Source organism: Symphalangus syndactylus, chromosome 23, assembly GCF_028878055.3.
Source record: "Symphalangus syndactylus isolate Jambi chromosome 23, NHGRI_mSymSyn1-v2.1_pri, whole genome shotgun sequence".
NCBI classification, from domain to species: Eukaryota; Metazoa; Chordata; class Mammalia; order Primates; family Hylobatidae; genus Symphalangus; species Symphalangus syndactylus.
In genome coordinates, this window is record NC_072445.2 from 26,214,799 (window position 1) to 26,239,474 (window position 24,676).

The 24,676-nt window shown below is 37.4% G+C and overlaps 2 protein-coding genes across 3 annotated transcripts in view; both read left to right on the top strand.

Annotated features, from left to right (window-relative positions):
* On the top strand, positions 1-5,805 carry LOC129472960 (uncharacterized). Its single transcript, XM_063632241.1, has 2 exons — positions 1-326; positions 5,719-5,805. Exon 1 carries the CDS (start codon positions 136-138, stop codon positions 205-207), a length of 72 nt encoding a protein of 23 aa, XP_063488311.1. The 5' UTR covers positions 1-135; the 3' UTR covers positions 208-326; positions 5,719-5,805.
* FBXO9 (F-box protein 9) overlaps positions 5,725-24,676 on the top strand; it is a 27,247-nt gene continuing 8,295 nt past the window's right edge. The window contains exons 1-7 of one of the 2 annotated variants that reach the window (XM_055263004.2): positions 5,725-5,805; positions 8,159-8,316; position 8,882; positions 11,176-11,233; positions 13,153-13,252; positions 15,337-15,467; positions 16,879-16,993. In XM_055263004.2, coding sequence (XP_055118979.2) covers positions 8,171-8,316; position 8,882; positions 11,176-11,233; positions 13,153-13,252; positions 15,337-15,467; positions 16,879-16,993 — 551 coding nt within the window. In that variant the 5' untranslated portion in view covers positions 5,725-5,805; positions 8,159-8,170. Of the gene's footprint in view, positions 5,806-8,158; positions 8,317-8,881; positions 8,883-11,175; positions 11,234-13,152; positions 13,253-15,336; positions 15,468-16,878; positions 16,994-24,676 lie in introns of those variants that run through there. The other variant, XM_063632240.1, reaches the window with a different exon arrangement.

Sequence of the window (24,676 nt, forward strand, 5' to 3'; positions counted from 1 at the left end):
TCTCCAGTAGCGCTGACGCTCCGGTGCTCGCACAGTCCCCCGCCTCGGCTGGCAACGGGCGTCCCTCCACTCCCCGAGTCCCTGGCAGCCGCCGCCACCCCAGCGCGCCGTGATCTGGCCCCCTGCCCCGCGAAGATGGCTGCCGTACGCCGGGCCCGCAATTATTGCCGCTGCCTGGTGCGCTTCTCCGACCGAGAACTCTGCTAAGCTCCGCTGCAGAGACAGGCAGGAGTAGACACCCGGACACCCAGCACCCCTCCTTCGGGGGGCGGTGCAGAGGGGGCACGGAGAGCCCCTCGAGCGCAGCAGGCCGCCCCGCCAGCATGGTAACCTGGCCAGGGGGCTCGAGGGTGGACGCCGCGGGGCGGGAGCGTGGTGTGCAGGAGGGGCCGGGCCTAGGGCTGGGGGTTGGCGGGGACTCTGGGAGGAGTGGGAGCTTCACGGCTGCCACCCGTTAGAGGGCCCTGGCCTGAGAAGGAGTGCGTCGGGGTGCGGGGGGTGCCAACCCTGGCTTCTCCCCAGGATTCCTTCCTGCTGAGCCTCCCCAACCCCCGCCGAGCTCGATGTGAGGAGGAGGGTTTGCAGGACAGCCGGGGAAAATGTCCCTTCTCGGCTCACTGAGTATATTGAACCAGTCTCGGTCCTCTCGAGGGATTTTATCAGAAGCATTGAGCATAGATTGAGGTAAGCTGTCACAGCGCCTGAATTCGGGAGGGAGTTCTGACAAGAGGAGACACTTGTTGATTGCCCTTCTGCCGAAAAGCTAGGCCCACGGACAGGCCCTGCCGACACCTTGAGGAGCCCTGGGTGCAGGACGCATCTGTCCCGCGAGGCGTCATTCCCTGGGTAGGATGTTGGCAGGCGGTCCTGGCGGAGTGGGGTTGGAGGGTTCGTCTCTGCGGCGTCGGTGCGGTCCAAATGGAGAGACTGAGCTAAGTTACAAGAGTTTGACAGCGCAGATTCCACGAGACTGTTCCATATTGGAATACGTAGTCTCTGCCTTACGCCTTTCTTTGGTTTAGAATAAATTGTTCATCTGAGAAACTAATCTCTGGCTGGGGCTTAAAGAATCAGGGATGCAATAATTCCAAACGAATTAATTTATAGTAGACTCAAATATTTATTGCATAAATGAATGGCTGAATTTATTTTTATTAAATTAATCTGGAGGATAGAAAAGGCAATTGCCCCTGCCCCTAAACTTTCAGTAGTTCTCTGAACGGGATTAAGCACTTAGCCTTTATAATTTATTAATCCCACCTGTGAAACGGGAGTAACATGATGAAGACATGGGCTACTCATACACATGAGCTATTCAAGTGAAGGTGATATTTAGGTCAAACTCGATTATGAAAAATAAAAGGAAAACCTCGAGGTGGCAACTGAGGCCCTACTTATTTCAAGTAGTAGTTGAATTGACCAAATGTCAACTCAGCCGATCCCAGACATAATAGTTTGTTTTTGTGATCATACTGTCAAAATCAAAGTAAGAATGGTTTAGAGCTCCACTATAACACAGGGGAGAAGAAAGATGCTGTCTATATTACACTTCTCCCGTTTCCTTTCCTCATCCTTCAGATACACATTGTCCGCATGGCATTTTATTTGTCGATTCAACCAATATTTTTGAGTACCTATTATCAGCCTGGCATAGTGTGAGACTCTGGTACAATACTAGATCTTCAATATAACCAAACCTGCAAGGTGATTTATGATAAACTTTTAATCACAGAATGTCACATGAAAAGGGACCTCAGTAGATCACCATATCTCTTTATAGATGTCCCATAGACATGACAGATGAGGCCTAGACAGGCCTTTACTACAAATCAAGCAATGTGTTTGACCTTATGGTTACAGAGGTAACTGAGATGTGTTCCTGTCCTGGATGCCTTAAATCTAGTAAATGAAACAGCCAACCTCAGTACAAATGTTGTGATAAAAGTAAGCACAAGTGTTATGGGAACACAAAAGAGGCAATTAGAAAAGTAGAAAAATGCTTCTGACTGAGATGAACCCTGAGCTGAATTTTGAAGGATGAATAGAAATAGCTAAGTGAGGAAGAAGGCATTCCAGATAGAGCAAGCAGCATATGCAAGCCAACTGGACAGAGCAGGGGAAGCTCTTGAAGTCAGTTTAGAATGACTGCTAGGCAAGAGTTAGAAAACTAAATAACAAAGGATACCCCACAGAACTCAGGTCCCCTCCCATTACCTGTACTTAGAGTTTACAATAATAAAGCAGACTCTTGAGAAGAGAGAGAGATACAATTCTCAGTGGGATTTATACGCTCGGTCTTTCATTACATATTTTCCTGCTAATGGTGTTCTTAGTAGGAAAAGCTCCCAACTTAAACTAAAAAATAATGTATTTGACAATACATTAATCCTTAAATTTTCCATTTTTCTAGAAATTCATCTGAGTTCTTGATCTCATTTATTTCTTCACAGATGTGTGCTTTACAGTGTGCCCAGCATTTTACCGTATACTAACTGGTTCAAGTCTGAAAGGCACCTCTGCTTTGAGTCTGCTTGCCAGAGATAAGATAGGAGGCAAGGCTAATTTATGTTCTGTAATATAGTGCAAGTATATCTGATAGCTGTGTTAAAGATGTGTGTTAATATAAACATTACCCCCCGCCCCGCGCCGTGAACTAACATATGACTAAAATTTGCAATTGTAAAACTTACCATCTTTGGAACCAGTAAAATTAAATGGATTTTAATATTATCTAGCTAACCTTTAAGGCCGTTTCCCTGATTGCCACATTTCTTTACAGTAGGTGTTGAGCAAGTTTCATTTGCTAATAAGTCTATTAGCTAACAGACTGAACTGAGGCAACATGCCATTTTCACTGGAAGGTAGGATTTAGTTTAATTTAGCAAACATTTATTGAGAATAAAAGGATAAAATTAAAGTCATCTGATTGAATCCTTTATTAAGCCCCAAGTCACAGACAGTAATTCCAGTCTAGCTTTATTCTACTGAAGTCTATCCAATATATAAAAATTGGATTTATAGACAGATAAAATAGAAGGGGTTTCTTTACAAAAGCATTTACTATTAAAAGTCTTTGACTAAGAAGCTTTCCTAGTACATATAAAATACACAGAAGTCATGTTTGCATCGAACACATTTAATAACATGCTAGCTGTATAAAAGAAGTGACATCATCTTATGGAATATATGGAATATATGGAATATATATATGGAATATATGGAATATATATATGGAATATATGGAATATATATATGGAATATATGGAATATATATATATGGGTTTTTTTGTTTTTGTTTGTTTGTTTGTTTTTTTGTTTTTTTTTTTTTTTTTGAGACAGGGTCCCGCTCTGTCTCCTGGGTTGGAGAGCAGTCATGCAATCTCAGCTCACTGCAACCTTCATCTCCCAGGCTCGAGTGATCCTCTCACATCAGCCTCCCGAGTAGCTGGGGCTACTGGCGTGTACTACCACGCCCTGGTAATTTTTGTATTTTTTGTAGAGACAGGGTCTTGCCATGTTGCCCAGGCTTGTCTCAAACTCCTGGGCTCAAGCAGTCCTTCCACCTCAGCCTTCCAAAGTGTTGGGATTACAGGCATGAGCCACCACACCCTGCCTGGACTGTATTCTCTTAAGTGATCCATGAAGCAAAAACTATCTGCTACAGCCAGGTATGGCTGAACAAGCCTGTAGTCTCAGCTACTCAAGAGGTGGAGCAGAAGGATCTTTGGAGCTCAGGAGTTTGAAGCCATCCTGGGCTGCATAAGGAGACTCTGTCGCAAGAAAGCAAAAACTATTTGCTGAACTCCATAGGACAACTAAATGTTACTATTTTCTGAAACAAAGTTGTTATTTTTAGCCACCTAACAATACATTTTAACCTAGAGCCTAGTGGATTTGTTTATTCTACAGTATCAAAAAAAATTCAAGTATCAAGTTATATCTGATTGGTATCATTAAACTTACCTGTGAAGAAGATAGCTATAAAGAAGCAATGTTGAATTTCATTAACATGAAACATTAGAGTATTTTCTGTTTTGGGACTTGTAGAAGTTTATGGACACTAAAATTATTTGGGCTTTTTGCCTTAGACTCAATTATGTTTGGAACATCTGTCACAGCACCTTGTCAACTGCATTCCAGAACATTTCTCCTCCTGATGGAAAATACAACATGACCTATGAGGCAGTCTTGCAAAAGAAAAAAAAATAGCAGAATCTAATCTAGCCTTTCAAGATCCTGCCACAAAAAAATTTACAGGAAATAAGAGTAAGAGATCAAAGGAACATATTTATTGACACCTCAGCAAAATCTAGCTTCTACAGAAAAACGACCCAGTTTCATCCCAAATAAATTACAAGAAAAAAGAGTGAGGATTACAAAAGACTTGAGACATATGAAGCAATTACAATGTAGATTTTATTTGAATCTCAATTTCACAAACTGTGAAATATATTTTACATATGACATCTTGAGAAATATGAATACTGTGACTTGGTATTTGATCTAAGGAATTACACTGATAATTATTGAAGTTGGGTCATGAGTACTTAGGGATTAATTCTCTTTAAATGTTTTTCTCATAAAAAGTTTTAAAGTCTTGTAGAACTAAACAAATACCAAAGATGTTCCAATTTTATTTCATTTTTTTCGAAGAAGAAAAGGTGAATAATATTTTTCTTTTCTTTTTTCCTTTTTTTTTTTTTTTTTTGTGATGGGGTCTCTGTCATCCAGGCTGGAGTGCAGTGGCGCAGTCTCGGCTCACTGCGACCTCCATCTCTCAGGCTCAAGCAACCCTCCCACCTCAGCCTCCCGATTAGCTGGGACCACAGGCTTGCACCACCATGCCCGGCTGATTTTTTGTATTTTTAGTAGAGATGGGGTTTCACTATGTTGGCTAGGCTGATCTTGAACTCCTGACCTCAAGTGATACACCTGCCTCAGCCTCCCAAAGTGTGGGGATTACAGGTGTGAGCCACCGCACCTGGCCAGAAAAAGAGAAAATAATTTTTATTATAGATTGTCAGTAGTTATGTATATTAATGAAGAATTTGGCTTCATTTACCTAATTAGATTAATCATAAATCATTTATGAATAGTAATAGACTTGAATTGTTACTTTATATAACACAGTTGGCCCTCTGTACCTGCACGTTCTGCATCCTGGGATTCAACTGTGGATCAAAAATATTTGGGGGAAAAAAAGCAATACAACAGTAAAAAATAATACAAATTAGGAAACAATATACTACAAGAACTATTTACATTATAAGTAACCTAGAGATGACTTAAAGTATATGAGAAGATGTGCATAGGTTATATGCAAATATGCCATATGAGGGACCGGAAAACCCAGGGATTTTGGTGTCCTGGGGGCTCCTGGAACTAATCCCCTGTGGATACTGAGGGACAACTGTAATTACATTGATTTTTGGATGGATACAACTGATGTTAAATTTGGTGGGGCGGGGGGGGAAATGTTAGGATTCACGATAACGTGAGTACTGTGGGTAGGAGTAGAGAATATGCTTTTCAGACTCATTTTCCTTTGGAAATTAATAGTAAGGTCTCAAGTGCCCCCTACAGCCTTGCTACTCAAAGTGGGTTCCACAAAGTGTTGGCAGTATGGTACTAAATAGAAGGTGGCTGAATGAGAAATGTAGATTACAGAGGGCAACTGGTGTGTGTATATTCCTGACATTTGGGTTTTTCCCCCCTCAGGCAGAAGCTGAGGAAGATTGTCATTCTGATACTGTCAGAGCAGATGATGATGAAGAAAATGAAAGTCCTGCTGAAACAGATCTGCAGGCATGTGTCTTCAATTGTGTCTTTGATTTTTATTCCAGTGTTCCCATACATATGCAAAATTGATCATAATCATGGGTATTTGTAGGTTATTACTGTTTGCATTGAATTTAACTGTTTTCATACTGGTTTATAGAATACTTAAACTATGTTATGGCTTTCTTTGTGAAAAGAAATATCAATAATGACTGCTTGTAGTTTAACATGGGTTTAAGGTATTCAAACTAAGGCTTATGCATGACTCAGAACCCATAATCTTAAAAAGATTGATGGGTTTGACCACCTAAAAGTTTAAAACCTGTGTATAAGAAAAGACATCATAAATAAAGTTAAGAGAAATAGCCAGCTGGAAAAACTGTTTACCATATGTGGGCAGAGGGTTCATCTCATTACATAGAGCACTCATATATTTGGAGAAACAGAGGATAAAAAGATATGAATGGACTGTTAATGGCAAAATAATACAAATGGCCATTACATATTTGAAGAGATAATTAGCCTCATTAATAATTTAATCAGATTGGTGAATAGTGTGCATCACTGTCTAGGCTGTGAGAACACTCATACAGTGTACATGAAAATGTAAATTGCTACAGCTTTCTGGAGGGCAGACTGGTGATATGGATCAAAATGAAAAACATGCATTCCCTTGATACAGCAATTCTACTTCCAGGAAATTAATTTTAAGGAAATAGTGGGGAAAGTAAGTAAATATGCAAGTATAAAGATGTTTAGTATAGAATTGTTTATCTGGAAAAACATCATACAACTTAAATATTCATTACCCGTTATTAAGTAATGATGCATCCGTACAGTGAAAACACTACAGCCATTTAAAAGGATGAAGTAAATCTTTATACATTAAAAGAGAAAAAAAGTTGCTGGAACTAGTTAAGTGTGTCTCACTGCACTTGTAAGGTTAATAATAATTATTTGGAACAGATCGTCTAGTAGACATTGAATGCTACTAAAGATTCTGCAGGTCAGAAATCTATGCGTAACAGGTTAAAAGCGTAGCAATAAAGTGTACAGAATATAGAGAAAATTTAAAACATTCTAGATACATCTTTTTTTTTAAAAAAAGGGAAGCCAGGAATAACATATGCATCCCTGTTAGCAATGGCTGCCTTTGGGCAGAGTGTGTAACCCAGTTTGGGTTCCCCAGGAAGCAGACTAGGTGAAGATTGCTGTGCAGGAAGTTTATTAAGGAGTACTCTTGGGATCAACACCTATGGAAGGGAGAGAGGGAAACAAATGGGCAGGGAGAAGACCAGCTGCAATGCAGTCTTAATGGACTGCTTAGCCATCCTCGAGGGAGTTCTGAAGATGAAATACCCTTTCAGAGATGACCTGAGTTGCAGAGAGCCAAGCCTTTATTAGCCATTGATCAGTCATTGGGCGGGGATTGAGAGGACAATGTGATTTTGCTGAGGTGATACCCAAAAGGACTGACAACTCAAGTGTTTTCAGATAGAACTCTCAGCAGTTTGGGTAACAAGTTCTTTATTTCTGAAAGGGAATCTGGGCAACACACCAGAGTCTACCTTATAGGGTTCACTTTTTATGTGCTTTTAATTTTTTTTTTTTTTTTTTTTTTTTTTTTTTTTGAGATGGAGTCTCGCTCCATCGCCCAGGCTGGAGTGCAGTCGCACGATCTCTGCTCACTGCCAACCTCTGCCACCAAAGTTCAAGCAATTCTCATGCCTCAGCCTCCTGAGTAGCTGGGATTACAGGTGCCCACCACCACACCCGGCTAATTTTTTTGTATTTTTAGTAGAGACAGGGTTTCGCCATGTTGGCCAGGCTGTTCTTGAACTCCTGACCTCAGGTGATCCGTCTGCCTCGGCCTCCCAAAGTGCTGGGATTATAGGCATGAGCCTCTGTGCCTGGCCTTTAAATTTTTGAAATAACAAATATTTGAAAAAAAAAATTTTCTTTTTGAAATACAGAATGTTAATAGAAAGATTTCGGGCTTACCTACAGAATTTTTGGCAGCATTCTTAATGTCTACTAGATGATATAGTCATTAAAAAATTATTGGAAGCTTATAACTTCAGTCTGTAAGTGATGGCTTATATTTCAATTCTAATTAAAATTTGGTTCTCCAATATAATTTGACTTTTGGTGTACTGACATGTATTTTATGCTAATTTTCTTGATTCTTTAAGTTTTGAGCAGAAAATTATTTTAAAAGATAACGTGTATTCAATGGATATTTAATAATTCAGAAGACAGTGTTTTCTGGACTTAGAGTAATAAGTATATACATGGAAGTAGATGTTGGACATATTGATACATTGTTCCCGAGTTGAGCTACCCTTCCTTGATGAGTCCTAAAATGCTGTTCTCCCCATAGGCACAACTCCAGATGTTCCGAGCTCAGTGGATGTTTGAACTTGCTCCAGGTGTAAGCTCTAGCAATTTAGAAAATCGACCTTGCAGAGCAGCAAGAGGCTGTATCCAGAAAACAGCGGCAGATACCAAAGGAAAACAAGAACAGGCAAAAGAAGAAAAGTTAAGTATTATAGATATTGTAACAAATTACCTTTCTTTTTTTTTTTTTTTTTTTTGGCACATGGAAATTTTCACTGACACAGTAAGTAGTCATTATAACCAGACTTTTGGGACATAAACACATATCTTGTAAAATAAAAATTTTGACTAGTATACTAGTTGATATATTTCTCATAATTTCTTCTAGGTACTTTGGATGGTACCACTACTCCTGCATGGCTTTTTTCTCTGTAGGTACACTATCTTCATTGAGCTGTCTTTTGTTAATTTATAGACCTCTGGGATTCATGTGGTTTCTAAAAGATTGATGTCTCTGAATTTATTAACAGAACCAAAAAGAAAAAACAGAATTTTCTGAATTTATTAATAGAACCAAAAAGATTGCTCACATGTTAATGTCTTTCCAGAGGTCTTAATTTCATGCAGTATTTTGTTATATTTTGAATAGATCAGCTTACAATAATGCATTAATCATTTCCTTATTCTGGAAAATTTTGAAATATTTTCACACTGAAAATATTTTGAATGCTGTCTAACATTCATATCTCTTCTGGTACTTACACAGAGTAGGCACAGCATACCATTTCATTTCTTATTCTTCTTCCATAGAGGCTGCCATCTTTTTACCATCAGATCCAAGTTTGTGTTTATAATTAGTCATTAAATAATTGGCATTACCATGATGACTTATCTTCTATCTCCTCTTAATTTTTATTTTGAAATAATTACAGGTCCACAGGTATAGGGAAGTCCTGTGTACCCTTTAGCCTCCTCCGATGGTAACAACTTGCGTAACTATAGTACAGTATCAAAAACGAGGAAATAGACATTGGAACAATCCACAGTTTACTTGGATTTCCCGAATTTACAAGCACTTGTCTGTGTGTATGTGTGTCAATAGTTGTTTGCAGTTTTATTACAAGGTAGCTTCATGTAACTGCCACCACAATCAAGATACAGAACTGTTTTATAGTTATATACTCCTTTTCCCTAGCCATTCGTAACCACTGGCAACCACTAGTCTGTTCTCCATTTTGTAATTTTGATATTCCAAGAATGTTGTATAAGTGGAATCATCCAGTATGTAACCGTTTGAGATTGGCTTTTTTCACTAAGTATAATTCCCTCAAGATCAGTCCAAGTTATTATGTATCAGTAGTTTGTTCCTTTTTATTGCAGAATAGTATTGCATGGTATGGATGTACCCCAGTTTAACCATTTATTGGTTGAAGGACATTTGAGTTGTTTCCAATATTTGGCTATTAAGAATGGAGCTATGGAAATACGTGTGTAGGTTTTTGCATGAACATAATTTTCATTTCTCTGGGATGAAACCCCAAGAGTACAATTGCTAAGTTCTATAGTAAGTACATGTTTGATTTTAAAAGAAACTGCCAAAGTGTTTTCTAGAGTATCTTATATTAAGTTCCCACCAGCAATGTACAAGTGATCCAGTTCATCCTCATCAGCATTTAGTGTTGCTACTTTTTAATTTAATTTAATTAATTAATTAATTTATTTATTTATTTAAGGCAGAGTCTCGCTTTGTCGCCCAGGCTGGAGTGCAGTGGTGTGATTCCAGCTCACTGCAACCTCTGCCTCCCGGGTTCAAGCGATTCTCGTGCCTTAGCCTCCCAAGTAGCTGGGATTACAGGCCCCGCCAGTAACGCTGGGCTAATTTTTGTATTTTTACAAATTTGTATTTTGTATCTAGAATGCAAAAAGAACTTCCAAAACACAATATTAAAAATATTAGCAATCTAGCTGGGTGCGGTGGCTCACGCCTGTAATCCCAGCACTTTGGGAGCCTGGGGTTTCACCATGTTGGTCAGGCTTGTCTCGAACTCCTGACCTCAAGCAGTCCACCTGCTTCAGCCTCCCAAAGTGCTGGGATTACAGGAGTGAGCCACTGCACCTGGCCTTTAATTTTATTAATAGCCGTTCTCATAGGTATGTAGTGGTATCTCATTGTCATTTTAATTTGCATTTCCCTAATGGCTTGTGATGTTGAACATCTTTTCATGTGGTTATTTTTCATCTATTAATATATATTCTCTCTCTGAAATATCTGTTGATGTCTTTTCTAATTGGATTACATATATATATATATAATTTTTTTTTTTTTTTTTTGAGATGGAGTGTTACTGTGTCACCCAGGCTGGAGTGCAGTGGCATGACCTCAGCTCACTGCAAGCCCCGCCTCCCAGGTTCAAGTGATTCTCCTGCCTCAGCCTCCAGAGTAGCTGAGACTATAGACATGTGCCACCACGACCGGCTGATTTTTGTAATTTTAGTACAGATGTGGTTTCATCTTGTTGGCCAGGCCAGTCTCGAACTCCTGGCCTCAAGTCATCCGCCGACCTCAGCCTCCCAAAGTGCTGGGATTACAGGTGTGAGCCACCGCGCCCAGCCAGATTGCTAATATTTTTAATGTTGTGTTTTGGAAGTTCTTTTTGTATTCTAGATGCAAGTCTTTTATTGAATATGTGGCTTGTAAATATTTTCATCCTCTTAACAGGGCATTTCACAGAGCAAAAATTTTTAATTTTGACAAGGTCCAGTTTATCAATTTTTCCTTTTATGAATGGTGCTTTTGGTGTCAAGAACTCTTTGCCTAGTCCTAGGTCTCCAAGATTTTCTTTGTTTTCTTTTCTTCTAATAGGTTATGGGTTTTACATTTAAGTCCATGATCCAGTCAAGTTAATTTTTATGTAAAGTATGAGTTTTAGGTCAAGGTTCATTATTTTGCCTATGAATGTCCAGTTATTTCGCACAATTTATTAAAAAGGCCCTCCTCCTGCCATCCATACTAATTTTTAATGCAAAAAATTCAAAAATTTTTACTTTATATTTTTATAGGCTCGAGAACTCTTCCTAAAAGCAGTAGAAGAAGAACAAAATGGAGCTCTCTATGAAGGTAAAAATTCAGAGCCCAGGTTCATGTCATAACATTTCTGAATAACAACTCTGTTGTTAACCGTATTTTTTTTTTCTATAACATATTTGGTATAGAACATCACTTTTCTTAATACATTCTTCCTTCAGTACTCATTGGAAATTGGTTCCAGGACCCTTTGTAGATACCAAAATGCTCAAGTCCCTTATATGACTGGTGTAATATTTACATATAACTTACTTATGTAAATAGTTGTTATTACTGTATTGTTTTTTAAATTTGTATTTATTTTAAATATTTTTGATCTGCAGTTGGTTGAATCAGAGAATGTGAAACCCGTGAATACAGAGGGCCAACTATATTTGAAATTATTTTTTAAAAAATAAAAAATAGAAATTGTTTTTCTATATAACCTGTCTTTTTGTAAAAAAATATTGCTGGGAAATATCATGTGGGTAGGATGAGCAAAATAACTTTTTTTTACATTTAGCTTTAGTTATTCTTCATTAATAAAGTATTTAAAAATTGTTCATTTTAAAATATGCTCTTTTTATAGGTGAAAATTACTTCAGAGGATGGGAATATAAAGGATAATTGAGGAAAAAAATACATGTTTTTCTTTCTAAGTTCCAATTTACATATTACCAACAGAAATATGTGGTAATATATGTGTCAGCTTTGTGTCTTTTATTAACCCAATAGAAATGTGTAAATAAAGTGATAGGACTATTTACCATATTAGGTTTGTAATTATGCTTTCATTTTGTGATAGCAAAGATAATAATTGATGCATAGGAAAAATCCTTGTGCTTGAATCATTTGAAAATGCCCCAAAACTAACATCATTCAGAGTTACTGCATTTATATGCAAGTTTCTTCTAGTGATATTTTTCTTTAGATTTTTAGAAGGGCCCAGTTGATCAAGTCCCTGTGCAGCCTTCATTGGTTTGTGAAATTCTCATCTCCACTTAGTGTATGGTAATTCATCCAGAATAATAGAACATGGCAGAATATATTGAATCATAAACTTCTTTGTAGGGAAAAAGAACTAGTCAGCCTCTACAGCTCCAAATTCTACTGGTGTATCTCTGTGGGGAGAGTTATTGAATATTACAGCTCTAAACTACCTGTCTAGGAAATTTGTAAAAAATAAGTTTTGAAGATTACTTAGGTAAATAAGAGGCATCGGGGCTAAAAGAAGTTAAATTTAAAGGATAATTTAAAAACAAAAACAAAAACTATTCTTCATTCCACCCAGTAGGAAGCATTTAATTTTCCTCAACTCTGTGTCTTAGAAAAGTTTGTTTAGAAGTGTTTTTGGCCAGGCATGGTAGCTGACACCTCTAATCTCAGCACTTTGGCAGGCTGAGGCGGGAGGATCGCTTGAACCCAGGAGTTCAAGACCAGCCTGGGCAACATAGCAAGATGTTGTCTCTACAAAAAATTTAAAAATTAGCTGAGTGTGCTGGCTGGGACATGCCTGTAGCCCCAGCTACTCAGGAGACTGAGGTTGGAGAATCACTTGAACCTGGGAGGTGGAATCTGCCGTGAGCCAAGGTCGTGCCAACTGCACTCCAGCCTGGACAACAGAGTGAGACCTTGTCTTAAAAAAGAAGTATTTTTGTTGGCTATAGCAATTGCATCTTCAGAGCCCAAAGAAAGACAACTATTTAAAAATCATGATACGTAAGAGGGTGAGGAAAAAGATGGGAAGGGCTAATATATGAGTAAAATACGACATCTTAAGTTTAGGGAAAAGTTTCTTTCTGAGCAGTAAGGTTTGGAAATAGTTTTGTGTCACTGAACTACTGTTGCATGTAGAAAAACAGAATTTGGCCGCTTGTAAAGAAAGTTACCAAATTAAACCACAGTTAAGGGTAATCAAAGGAAATGACAAAAATGTGTGGTCACAGCTAATTTAGCTTTATTTCTTCTTTTAGCCATCAAGTTTTATCGTAGGGCTATGCAACTTGTACCTGATATAGAGTTCAAGATTACTTATACCCGGTCTCCAGATGGTGATGGCGTTGGAAACAGCTAGTGCGTATATAATTTGATAGATAGTAATGCATAGAGTTTGTTAAAGTTAAGCATCTTTGTCCTGTTGACTCTTAAGATGGTGCTAATTCTGTTGAGCTCATACTCTTTAGTATATCTTTGTTTATAAAGTTGTAGAAATTTTTTAATTAGGGAAATTGAAAGATACACATAGAAATGCGCCTTTTAAACAGATACAAAAATAAACAGAAAAAAAGTTTAAAAAAATAAAAGCAGTAGTTACTGAAAGGAGTAAATTAACGGACACATTTCAACTTTCTGAAACCTATTTGAAGTAGAAAGTTTTAAAATGTAATTAGGCTAAATTTGGCAAAATGTTAATAATGGTTAAAATTGAGTGATGGGTACATGGGATTTTATTACACTAGTTTCCTTTTGTGTATGTTTGAAATTTTACATTTTAAAAAAGGCTTCTAATTTTATTAGGAAAATGCTGAACTATAAAAGACGTTATTATTCTTTTAATGTTTTCAGTAAAACATTAAAACTCTAACATTTATTTAAAAGCACAGATGCAGAATATATTCCTAAAAGAAATCATGTTTGAATTGTATAGTTGCCACTTGCATCAAAGCCATGAAGTAGCATTGGTTTTATATGGATAAAGATCAAGAAAACTTATTTTTAAGGCAATACTTTTGCAAGACAATTGTAAAATTGTTTTGGCTTAATTCCACTATCTCCCAAAACTCAATTTCCTGATATTAGAAGGGAAGGGAGTCTGTACCCATGAGAGAATGTCAGGTTAAAAATAGTACAGAGAAAAAAGTTTTGGTAATGAAATATTATATTAGTTATTATATTAATATATTCCCTCTGTCATGAAATAATTGTCACCTTTATTGATAACATATGTTTAGTGCCAATGTTTTTTAACTGCATATGGTATTCACACTTAAGCTTTGGATAAGTCATATTAAAAACATCCCAACGAGGTCAATATTAGCCTGTTTAAATTTTCAGCTAATAATATTCACCAAATTAGAGTTAACAGTGTGAGGTAGTCCATACTTAAAATGAATCACTTGGGTTTTTTCTAAACCTTCTTTAAATTTGGGTAGAGTCATTTAGACTCAGCTCTTAGCCAGTTTTATAAATATGTGCCAGATGCTGTTAAGAAAGATTGTATTAAAATATTAAAGAGGCATTTCTTTTCTTTCCCATTTTTTATACAAACCCAGATGCTATGAAAGTTCTTTAAGGATTCATCTTTTTTTTTTAAATAAGATCTGATAAGCCCTAAAAGTTTGCCTGTTTTTTTCTTTCCTGTAACATGTTTGTAGAATAGCCATTGAGTCCATCTAGCCTCAACCACACTTATATTTTGTTGTATTATAAAATGCCCTTCCTGGTTTGGTTTTGTTTTTGTTTTTGTTTTTTTAAGTCTACGTCACTTGAAACTTCCTGGTTTTCTAACTTCGCCTTCATCCAATCCTCTTTGTAAGTCTGATCATCTTTAAGGTTCACTTCAGTAAAAATAGAAAGCTCAGACATTTTTCTAGCACATTTTTCTATACACATTTTTCTATACACATTCTAGACATTTTTCTATACACATTTGTGTATACTGGTAGATGATTTGTGAACCCTAAGATGTTTTCAAAGTAGGTATTTTCCTCTCTAAAGGTAGGCTGATAAGGCAAATCTGTTAGAAAACCCTTGGTAAGTAAGTACCTCAGATGACATCTGTAGATTTGGTTTTTATCCAGTTAGAATAAATTAAGGTTAAAGAACATACTACGGTAAGATTTTTGAAATCATTTGAAAGCTTGCACTAACTCATAAAATCTCTACTTTACAATAAAATTAGTTAAATCTCAACACCTGTATCCAAAAATTCTAATTCTTTCTGGATGATAATTACTGAAGCTTTTTTCTTTGAAAAACTTGGTGTGGTATTCCTTTGTAAGACAGGATAAATTCATCACATTTAAAAATGTATCACATGTTGAATAAGCTTTAGGTGACTTTTTGTAAAGCAAATTTGAAAATGCTATGAAAAATCAGTTTCTAAACTGTACGCTTGTAGACTGAGGCACTTAATTTATTCACCTCCCTTTTTTCAGCATTGAAGATAATGATGATGATAGCAAAATGGCAGATCTCTTATCCTACTTCCAGCAGCAACTCACATTTCAGGAGTCTGTGCTCAAACTGTGTCAGCCTGAGCTTGAGAGCAGTCAGACTCACATATCAGGTGTGAATACTTGTTTTTCATAACTCAGTGAGAAATAACCTTAAAGATTTCCAAATTTATAAGGTCAGATAATTTGCCAGATAACTGCTGCTTTAGTTCAGAATATGGTGGAAGATCTAGTTATAATTATCATTTGCATATACTATTAAGCTGTTTTGTGTTTTGCTTTGTTTTGTTTTTTGAGATGGAGACGCGCCCTGTCACCCAGGCTGGAGTGCAATGGTGCAATCTCGGCTCACTGCAACCTCCGCCTCCCGGGTTCAAGCGATTCTCCTGCCTTAGCCTCCCAAGTAGCTGGGATTACAGGCGTGTGCCACCACACCCAGCTAAATTTTTGTATCTTTAGTAAAGACAGAGTTTCACCATGTTGGCCAGGCTGGTCTCGAACTCCTGACTTCATGATCCGCCCACCTCGGCCTCCCAAAGTGCTGGGATTACAGGTGTGAGGCACTGCACCCACTAGTAAGCTGCTTTATAATCTGAAGCAGAATAGTTTGTAGTGCTATTGTTTAAGGATGTCATACCTTTTTCAGTAAAGATTTAGCAGGGTAAGTCTGAGTTGTTGAGGTAGCCCTAAGAAAACTGGAGGAATACTGGTATCATGAAGCATTTCAGCCATGTTGGACAATTGTCCTGAGACAGGCTGAATGTTTAGAAATTAATGTATTTTTGTTCAGGCATGGTGGCTCATGCCTGCAATCTCAGCATTTTGGGAGGCTGAATTGGGAGGATCACTTGAGGCCAGGAGTTCAAGACAAGCCTGGCCAACATGGTGAAACCCCACCTCTACTAAAAATACAAAAATTAGCTGGGCGTGGTGGTGCATAACTGTAGTCCCAGCTACTTGGGAGGCTGAGGCATGAGAATTACTTGAACCCAGGAGGCAGAGGCTGCAGTGAGCTGAGATTGTATCACTGCACTCCAGCCTGGGCAACAGAGCAAGACCTCGTCTCAAAAAAAAAAAAAAGAAATTAATGTATTTTTAATATGTTAAATATTAATATGTTAAATATTAATTTAATATGTTAAATATTTTCAGAGGAGGACAATTAAAAGTTTTCAAGGAGATGAAAATAACTTTAGTGTTAATAGATGCAATATGGATCACACACACAGATTATTTTTCTAAAACATTTATTTTAATATGTCTGGCAAAATAATCTTATGAGGGAAAAGTGCTTTATAAAAAGTAGCTTCAGATCTATACTGAAAAAACAAAGATACTTATATCTTGATGTTAAGAACCATTCATTATTATTATTGAGTAGCTAAATACATTCATGCTTTAGCTCTGAGCAATACAGAGGGTGTGATTTATAAATTTCTAGGAAGGTATAAATGTACTGGGAATGTCGTTGTGACAATAGAATGACATACAGGAGAGTCACTGAAGGATGATTTTCTTTTGCAGTGCTGCCAATGGAGGTCCTGATGTACATCTTCCGATGGGTGGTGTCTAGTGACTTGGACCTCAGATCACTGGAGCAGTTGTCACTGGTGTGCAGAGGATTCTACATCTGTGCCAGGTACTAAGTTTTTGTTTTTATTTTTTAAACAACTCAGGCAACGGTGAAAAGAAAGATGGTCCTTTGCCAATCCTGATAAAATTACTTGATTGGTGTTCTGAGTTAAAGCTTAGAATAAACAAGTTTTGCTAAGCTGTACTTAATTTTCTCAAATAACTTAGAATTTAAAGGCTAGAATATGCTAGGTTTCTAGGGTATAGAATAATATGTAGGATATAGTAACCCATACTACTTCCATAGGGTTTGCATGCTAGCTTAACTGATTTGGGAAAAAGAATTATATTAGAAAAATATATTCAAGTCATTTTTATACTAACTGTAGACTCATTGTGGTAATGGTTTAGATTAAAACAGCACTAGCATTTTCTTAAGGCTCATTAAAAGTTATTCTATATTTTGAAAATTTTGCTACGTGTGGGAAAGGACTCTATTCAATAAATGGTGCTGAGATAACCAGCTAGCCATGTGCAGAAGATGGAAACTGGATCCTTTCCTTACACGATACACAAAAATCAAATCAAGATGGATTAAAGACTTAAATGTAAAACCTAAAACTATATACTTAGTCCTTATATAGAATTTTTAAAAACAACTTTTGTTCTTAAAATTCAGATGCATTATTTTTAAATTAATTCCATTTGGAATCTTGTAGTTTTCATAAAATACTTGAATTTCTTTGAAGACTCTTTCACAATTCTGTGTGCTAGTATACTTAACAAGTACCTATTAAACACCTAGTGGATTGCCACTAGAGTCTCTAGCACTGTTATGTCAACCTAAATAATAAGCAGAGAGACTCTCTAAAAGACATTTATTTGAGAATAATACATTGCAATGGGGATACACATGCCATAGTAAACTATTCAGGGAAACAAAGGTTTTTAAATGAAAAAATGAGGATTACATAATTGTTTTGAAATACTTAATCCTTGACTACAAAGATCAGTAACAAGGGTGACACCAGTCTGAGATTGGACAGACAGTTTCTTGGGCAGATGTCCTTGCAGCAAAAATATTTTTTGTATAAGGCTGTGATGGCCTTTGTGCAGAGTTGTGTTTTTTATAGTCTTTTTTTGTTAACCAGTCATAGAAGCCTGAGAACCTCTTCATGACCTTCCTCAGCTCTCTTTGTCAGGGTTTTCTTAACATTAGTGACTCCATTTTTATTTTAACAACTTTCACATTTTCCCCTTTTGATCAGTATCTTTCTCTGATCAGTCATCCTGTAGTTAGGTTTTGACATCCCATAGTACCAGCATAGACCAATCCTGGTTTCTAGTCTCATCCCATGTTGGGAAGAATGATTAGCGACTAGGAGTCCGTGTCAAAACCCTTTTAAGCCACATTTGGGCAAGAAGGGACATTTGAAGGGAATGACTCTCAGGCTGTGTCTACCTGGATTCCATTATTAAGTTTGATTTTTGTCTGTTCCATAGTCTTTTGTTACTCAAAATGCTGGGCCAGCATTATTGTTAGGTGTGGTACTTCTGCAGAAATTTAACAGGTGACAGATACAAAGTTAATAGTAATATGACAATTCCAATTTGCATAATGGTTTTGAGCCATGAACCTGGGCTTAAGAACAACAAATCGAGTAGATCAGTGACCACAGGGAATTAGTTGAGACCATGTAATCATGCGACCTGTTTTCTTATTTTGTGTACATGGGTCTCAACTTTATCAGAGGGATTTATCTAGGTACAGCATGTAGTACTAGCAATAGCACAGATATTTTCTTTTTTAACCAATGAATACTAAAGGATTTCTTGGGTTAGGTTCTGTTAAGTTACCAGCAGAAGCTATTGATTATGAAATTTCAATTACACCATTATCCTGTCAAGTGAAAAAAGTAGCATTAAGTGGGGGTAAAAGTCTTATATGGTTCTGATGTCGTGGAAAAAGCTGTCTACAGCTTTCACAGAAAACATCAGCTTCTCCTCCTGATTTATGTTTGAATGTCTCTGGTCATGATATTGTTGTGTGGCTCATATATCAGACATGAGACTTGTTTCTTAAAATTTGAATAGTTTCAGCTTATAAGGCTTTACGAACAGAAGCTTTTGTTTTTAGTTGGTGTGTTGTAGTCCAATCCTGGAGGAAACTAGGAGAATTCATGAAACAGTCCAGTGTACGTGTGGATAACAACAGGTGTATTGTTTTTTTTTTAAGAAATTTTTTTTTCCTACATTGATCATATAGGAATTTCAGATTTAAAAATCTCTTGAGGCTAGGAAGTCAAAGAGAGGTAGACTTTAGGCTTCACTTAGGGTCTTAAGGTTCTTGGGCCTGCTAGGAAGTGACAGGTTTTACTCACGATAAGGCTGAGAACTCTTAAAGCCAGATGTTTTATGCACATTCTTAAATATGACATTTTCAGTCAAAGCCTTGGTAATATAACTAATGTTTCTAATTGTATCCTCATATAAAGAGAGTAGATTTTTATTGAACTTATATAAATAAAAATAATATGAATAGTTTCTGAATTTTGGAGAAATCAAGTAGGGAGAAAAAGCAAATGGTTCCACCTTTGTTCACAAAAGTCTTCTAATGTCATAAAGACATTCTCTTCATCATTTACATCAATTTTATGTAATTTTTTATTATGCTTGATCATTATTAGCAGTTCTGTGAACCCATGAATTTATTAGAGTTCTGGAAATTTTTATTTAGTCCATTGATCTTAAAGTTACCAAAAATCTTTGTTCAAGAGTACTGCTAGAGTCTTTTCCATGAACGGCAGTTTTGGACTGTAGCTGATTGCAAATGTTTTTAGAGAATTCAAAATAATAATTGTGATGACAAAAACTTAGAATAGCCCTGTAAAATCTGATGAAAGTTCTCAGTTGATGAGGAAATTTAATTATTTCTAGTACATGTAGCATTTTAAGATAACCAGAATCATGACTGACAGTGTCACATCAGGACTATCAGACTTTTATATAAATTTCATCTAATCTTTAGAATACTCACATTAATAACATCTATACAAATATAACTTTAGAAAATATTTGACATAATAGAAATTTATAACTAACAGCATACTAGATTTTTATGAGTTTACATAGTTTTGGAACATTTATATCAATAATATACCCATAAATGTAACTGAAAGAAGATCTAATACTTATTATTTAACAGTGCCTCCCATACAATTTACCAAGTGAGGTTAATCATTTGATATATCTAAAGGATGAGAGATACGTTCTTTGAGGCTTTCCAGGAGCCCAACTAGAAAATCCCAAAGTTGGCTGGGTGTGGTGGCTCACGTCTGTAATCCTAGCACTTTGGGAGGACGAGGCGGGTGGATTACCTGAGGCCAGGAGTTCGAGACCAGCGTGACCAACATGGAGAAACCCCATCTCTACTAAAAATACAAAACTATCCGGGCGTGGTGGCTCCTGCCTGTAATCCCAGATACTTGGGAGGCTGAGGCAGGAGAATTGCCTGAACCTGGTAGGTAGAGGTTGCGGTGAGCTAAGATCGCACCATTGCACTCCAGCCCGAGCAACAAGAGTGAAACTACATCTCAAAAAAAAAAAAGAAAAGAAAATCTCAAAGTTAATTTTAGATTGGAAAGCCTTAATTTAGGATCTTGATTCTGGGGAAACCTGCCAGAGATGTCAAAGGTTCAAAACATTTGATCAAAACAAAATTGCTGGCCACTGTGAAGTTACTCATTTAACCATACTGATAATCAAAAGATCTTAAAAGCAATGCAGAAAGTTACATGGATGTAAAAGCCTTAATCCTTTTAAAGCTCAGTTTTCGTAAGTAACCAAAAACCTAATAAAGAAAACACAGGCGTTATATTGATAAAACATTAAATTTTTTTTTTTAGGCCAGTTGTCAAAAAGATAAAGAAATACCTTTTATAGGGTATTTGCTTCTCCTTGTGGGAAACCTGTTTAGATAACTTGGAAGTTAAACCTGATAAAAAGGGTACTTGAATTTACTTAGGGACAGGAAGTATCCAGGGTTATATGTCTATATTAGAGAGGAATATAAACAAGAAAACTAGTAACTTGAGCAGGAGAATACATGGCTCTTAAATAGCATAGGAAGTTTCCTGGTTACATGGAATAATTCAGATATCATATAAAGCCAAGATTACAGAATCAAGTTATATTGGAGGAAAACATTGCTCTTCTAGACCTTTAAACTAAACATTTCAGGCCGGACATGGTCACTCATGCCTGTAATCCCAGCACTTTGGGAGACCAAGGTAGGAGGATAGCTTGAGGTCAGGAGTTCAAGACCAGCATGGACAACATCTTTACTAAAAAAGCAAAAAAATTAGCTGGGTGTGGTGGTGCACGCCTAGCTACTTGAGAGGCTAAGGCAGGAAGATGGCTGGAGCCTGGCTGCAGTGAGCTATGATCACACCACACCAGCCTGAGTGATGGAGTGAGACCCTGTCTCAAAAAACAAAAAAACAAAAAAACAAAAAAAACACAGGTGCAGTGGCTCACACCTATAATCCTAGCACTTTGGGAGGCTGATGTGGATTGATGGGTTGGACCCAGGAGTTCAAGACCAGCCTGAGCAACATGGCGAAACCCCGTCTCTGTGATAAAATAGAAAAATTAGCTGGACGTGGTGTGTGTACCTGTGGTCCCAGCTACTCAGGAAGCTGAGGCAGGAGGATCACCCGAGCCCAGGAGTTCAAGGCCACAATAAACCGTGATCATGCCACTGCACTCCAGCCAAGATAACAGAGTGAGATCCTATCTCATAAAAAAAAAAAAAAAAAAAAAAAGAAACATTTCAGTGTCAGGCTATTAACAGCAGAGCTAGAACTGGAGGGAAAAAATTAAGAGGAGTTGACAAAAAGGTTGAAAGAGAGAGTTATCACCCTAGCCAAGCAAAAAGATACACTCTTTCAAGGGGAGAAAGAACAGAAGGCAATGGTGTATGACCTGCAAATCATGTGCAGGAGGGGTACAGCAAAAGTTGAACTTCTGATATAAATCTGAGAAGTTTCAGAAAGAAAAATTTTACCTTGAGAAGTGAAATTACCATTCTGAGTGAAAAAGACAGCATTTCCAACCTGGAACTAGGGAAATTAATTAGATCCCAGGAAGAAATAGAAACTGTAGTTTTGCAGATGGCTGTTCAACAGATTTTAGAATTTAAAATCAAAACCTCTTATAGTTTTATTAATACTAAGAGCAAATTAATACTTTAAGAAAACCTCGTTGTTCTAACAGAGGACCAAGTTTTTTAGTTTTGTATTAGTGTTATTTCTAATAGCAAAGCTCAATCTTTAGAAAGACTTATAAACAATTCAATTATAGCCAACTTGACCACACACAAAATCTTTTATGAACCTTATCACAACTTATATTGATGACATGCTTGGACTTTCTGCTCTGTTGTATACCTTCCTCTTTCTTAACCAGTCATTTTACTTTAGGACAAAAATCTACCATACAAGATTCTTTTTTGTACAAAATTATTCTCTTTTTCACCTTTTTTTAACCAAAAATATATCTTTGCAACTTTCTTCACATCTCTGTCTCCTACTTACTGATTTGTTTCTTATTCCATATTTTGAAATAAGCTTTAAATAACTTTCAAATTACACAAAATTCTTCTTTATTTAATCTTGGTTCACATGTCATAAGCAGTGAGTTTTATCTCAACATGAATGGAAAAGTCAGCAGATTCAAAGTGTGAAGAAAAAAAATAGAGAACTTAGACTACATATATTCTATAGTTGCAGGTTTTTGAATGATGATAATTTGAGCTGTAAATTTTTCTTGATGTAATTTTGCCTGTCAGTTTAAAAATGTGCACAAGAATAGGCTATAAGATGTAGTCAGCTGGAATCCCAGAAAAACTGGCATATTTTAACATTTGAGAATCCCATTCTGTTTCTTACTACTCTCTCGAGAGGAAAGAAAATTCTGCAAATCCTGTCAGAGAAAGTCAGGAGTTTAGACCTGTGTTTTAGGTGGTGGTGACTGACCTAGTGGTTTGTCTTTTTTTTTTTTTTTTTTCTTTTGAGACAGTCTCACTGTGTCGCCTAGGCTGCAGTACGGTGGCACAATCTTGGCTAACTGCAACCTCTGCCTTCCAGGTTCAGGCGATTCTCCTGCCTCAGTCTCCCGAGTAGCTGAGATTACAGGCATGCACCACCACAGCTGGCTAATTTTTGTATTTCTAGCAGAGACGGGGTTTCACCATTTTGGCTGGCCTGGCCTCTAACTCCCAACCCCAGGTGATCCGCCCACCTCAGTCTCCCAAAGTGCAGGAATTACAGGCGTGAGCCACCGCACCTGGCCCTAGTGATTTGTTTTCTTTCTTTCTTTCTTTCTTTCTTTCTTTCTTTCTTTCTTTCTTTCTTTCTTTCTTTCTTTCTCTCTCTCTCTCTCTCTCTCTCTTTCTTTCTTTCTTTCTTTCTTTCTTTCTTTCTTTCTCTTTCTTTCTTTCTTTCTCTTTCTTTTTCTTTCTTTCTTTCTTTCTTTCTTTCTTTCTCTTTCTTTCCTTCCTTTCTTTCTTTCTTTCTTTCTTTCTTTCTTTCTTTCTTTCTTTCTTTCTTTCTTTCTTTCTCTTTCTTCCTTTCTTTCTTTCTTTCTTTTTTTTTTGAGACGGAGTCTCGCTCTGTTGCCTAGGCTGGAGTGCAGTGGCGTGATCTCGGCTCACTGCAAGCTCTGCCTCTGGGTTCACACCATTCTCTTGCCTCAGCCTCTGTAGCCCAAGTGGTTTTTTTTTTTTTTTTTTTTTCCCGAGACAGAGTCTCGCTCTGCTGCCCAGGCTGCAGGTGCAGTGGCGCGATCTTGGCTCACTGCCAGCTCTGCCTCGCAGGTTCACGCCATTCTCCTGCATCAGCCTCCCCAGTAGCTGGGACTACAGGTGCCCGCCACCACATCCGGCTAATTTTTTGTATTTTTTAGTAGAGATGGGGTTTCACCATGTTAGCCAGGATGGTCTTGATCTCTTGACCTCGTGATCTGCCCGCCTTGGCCTCCCAAAGTGCTGGGATTACAGAGGTGAGCCACCGCAACCGGCCAGCCCTAGTGGTTTTTGATTAGCCATCTTGTGCCCACCATTCAGAATCTTTATTTTTGCTTGTGGAAGATTTTCAGAAGCAGCAAGGGAAAAGAGTCAAACCAAATCAAAAACCAAAATAAGAACGTTCACAAATATTTTAGCCCAGGCATGCAGATCAAACAAAATATTAAACTGAATGCACAGACCAAATCAAAAGTAAATTCACCAGAAGACGTGAACAGAATGTAAATTCTGTAGAAATCAAGAATACCCAATCTAAAAAGACACTTTTCTTTACACCAGAAAGGACTTACCAGGAAAGACAAAAAGTTTATCATCTCAAAAGGGATGTATGGTCCTTTATTAAGTTGACCTTATCCAAACCAGATCCCAAATGATATCAAGAAGCCTCTATCAAAAGGAAGGAGGCTCAGCCTGAAAGAAGATTCACCAGGGCAGAAAAGGCAAGCCGTGGAAGTAGAGTGCTCAGAGCACTCAAGTAAGTACTGCACACTGGTTCCAAGAATCTCTGATTCCTTCAGGTAATGATCTTTTCAGATCCCACTTCTGACACTTCTGTATTTCAACCTGAATAACAAACCACCTAAATAACAAATGCCCAAAAGTTATTTGGCATTAGAGAATCACAATAGGAACACACATGCCTTAGTAAACCATGTGCTTATTCAG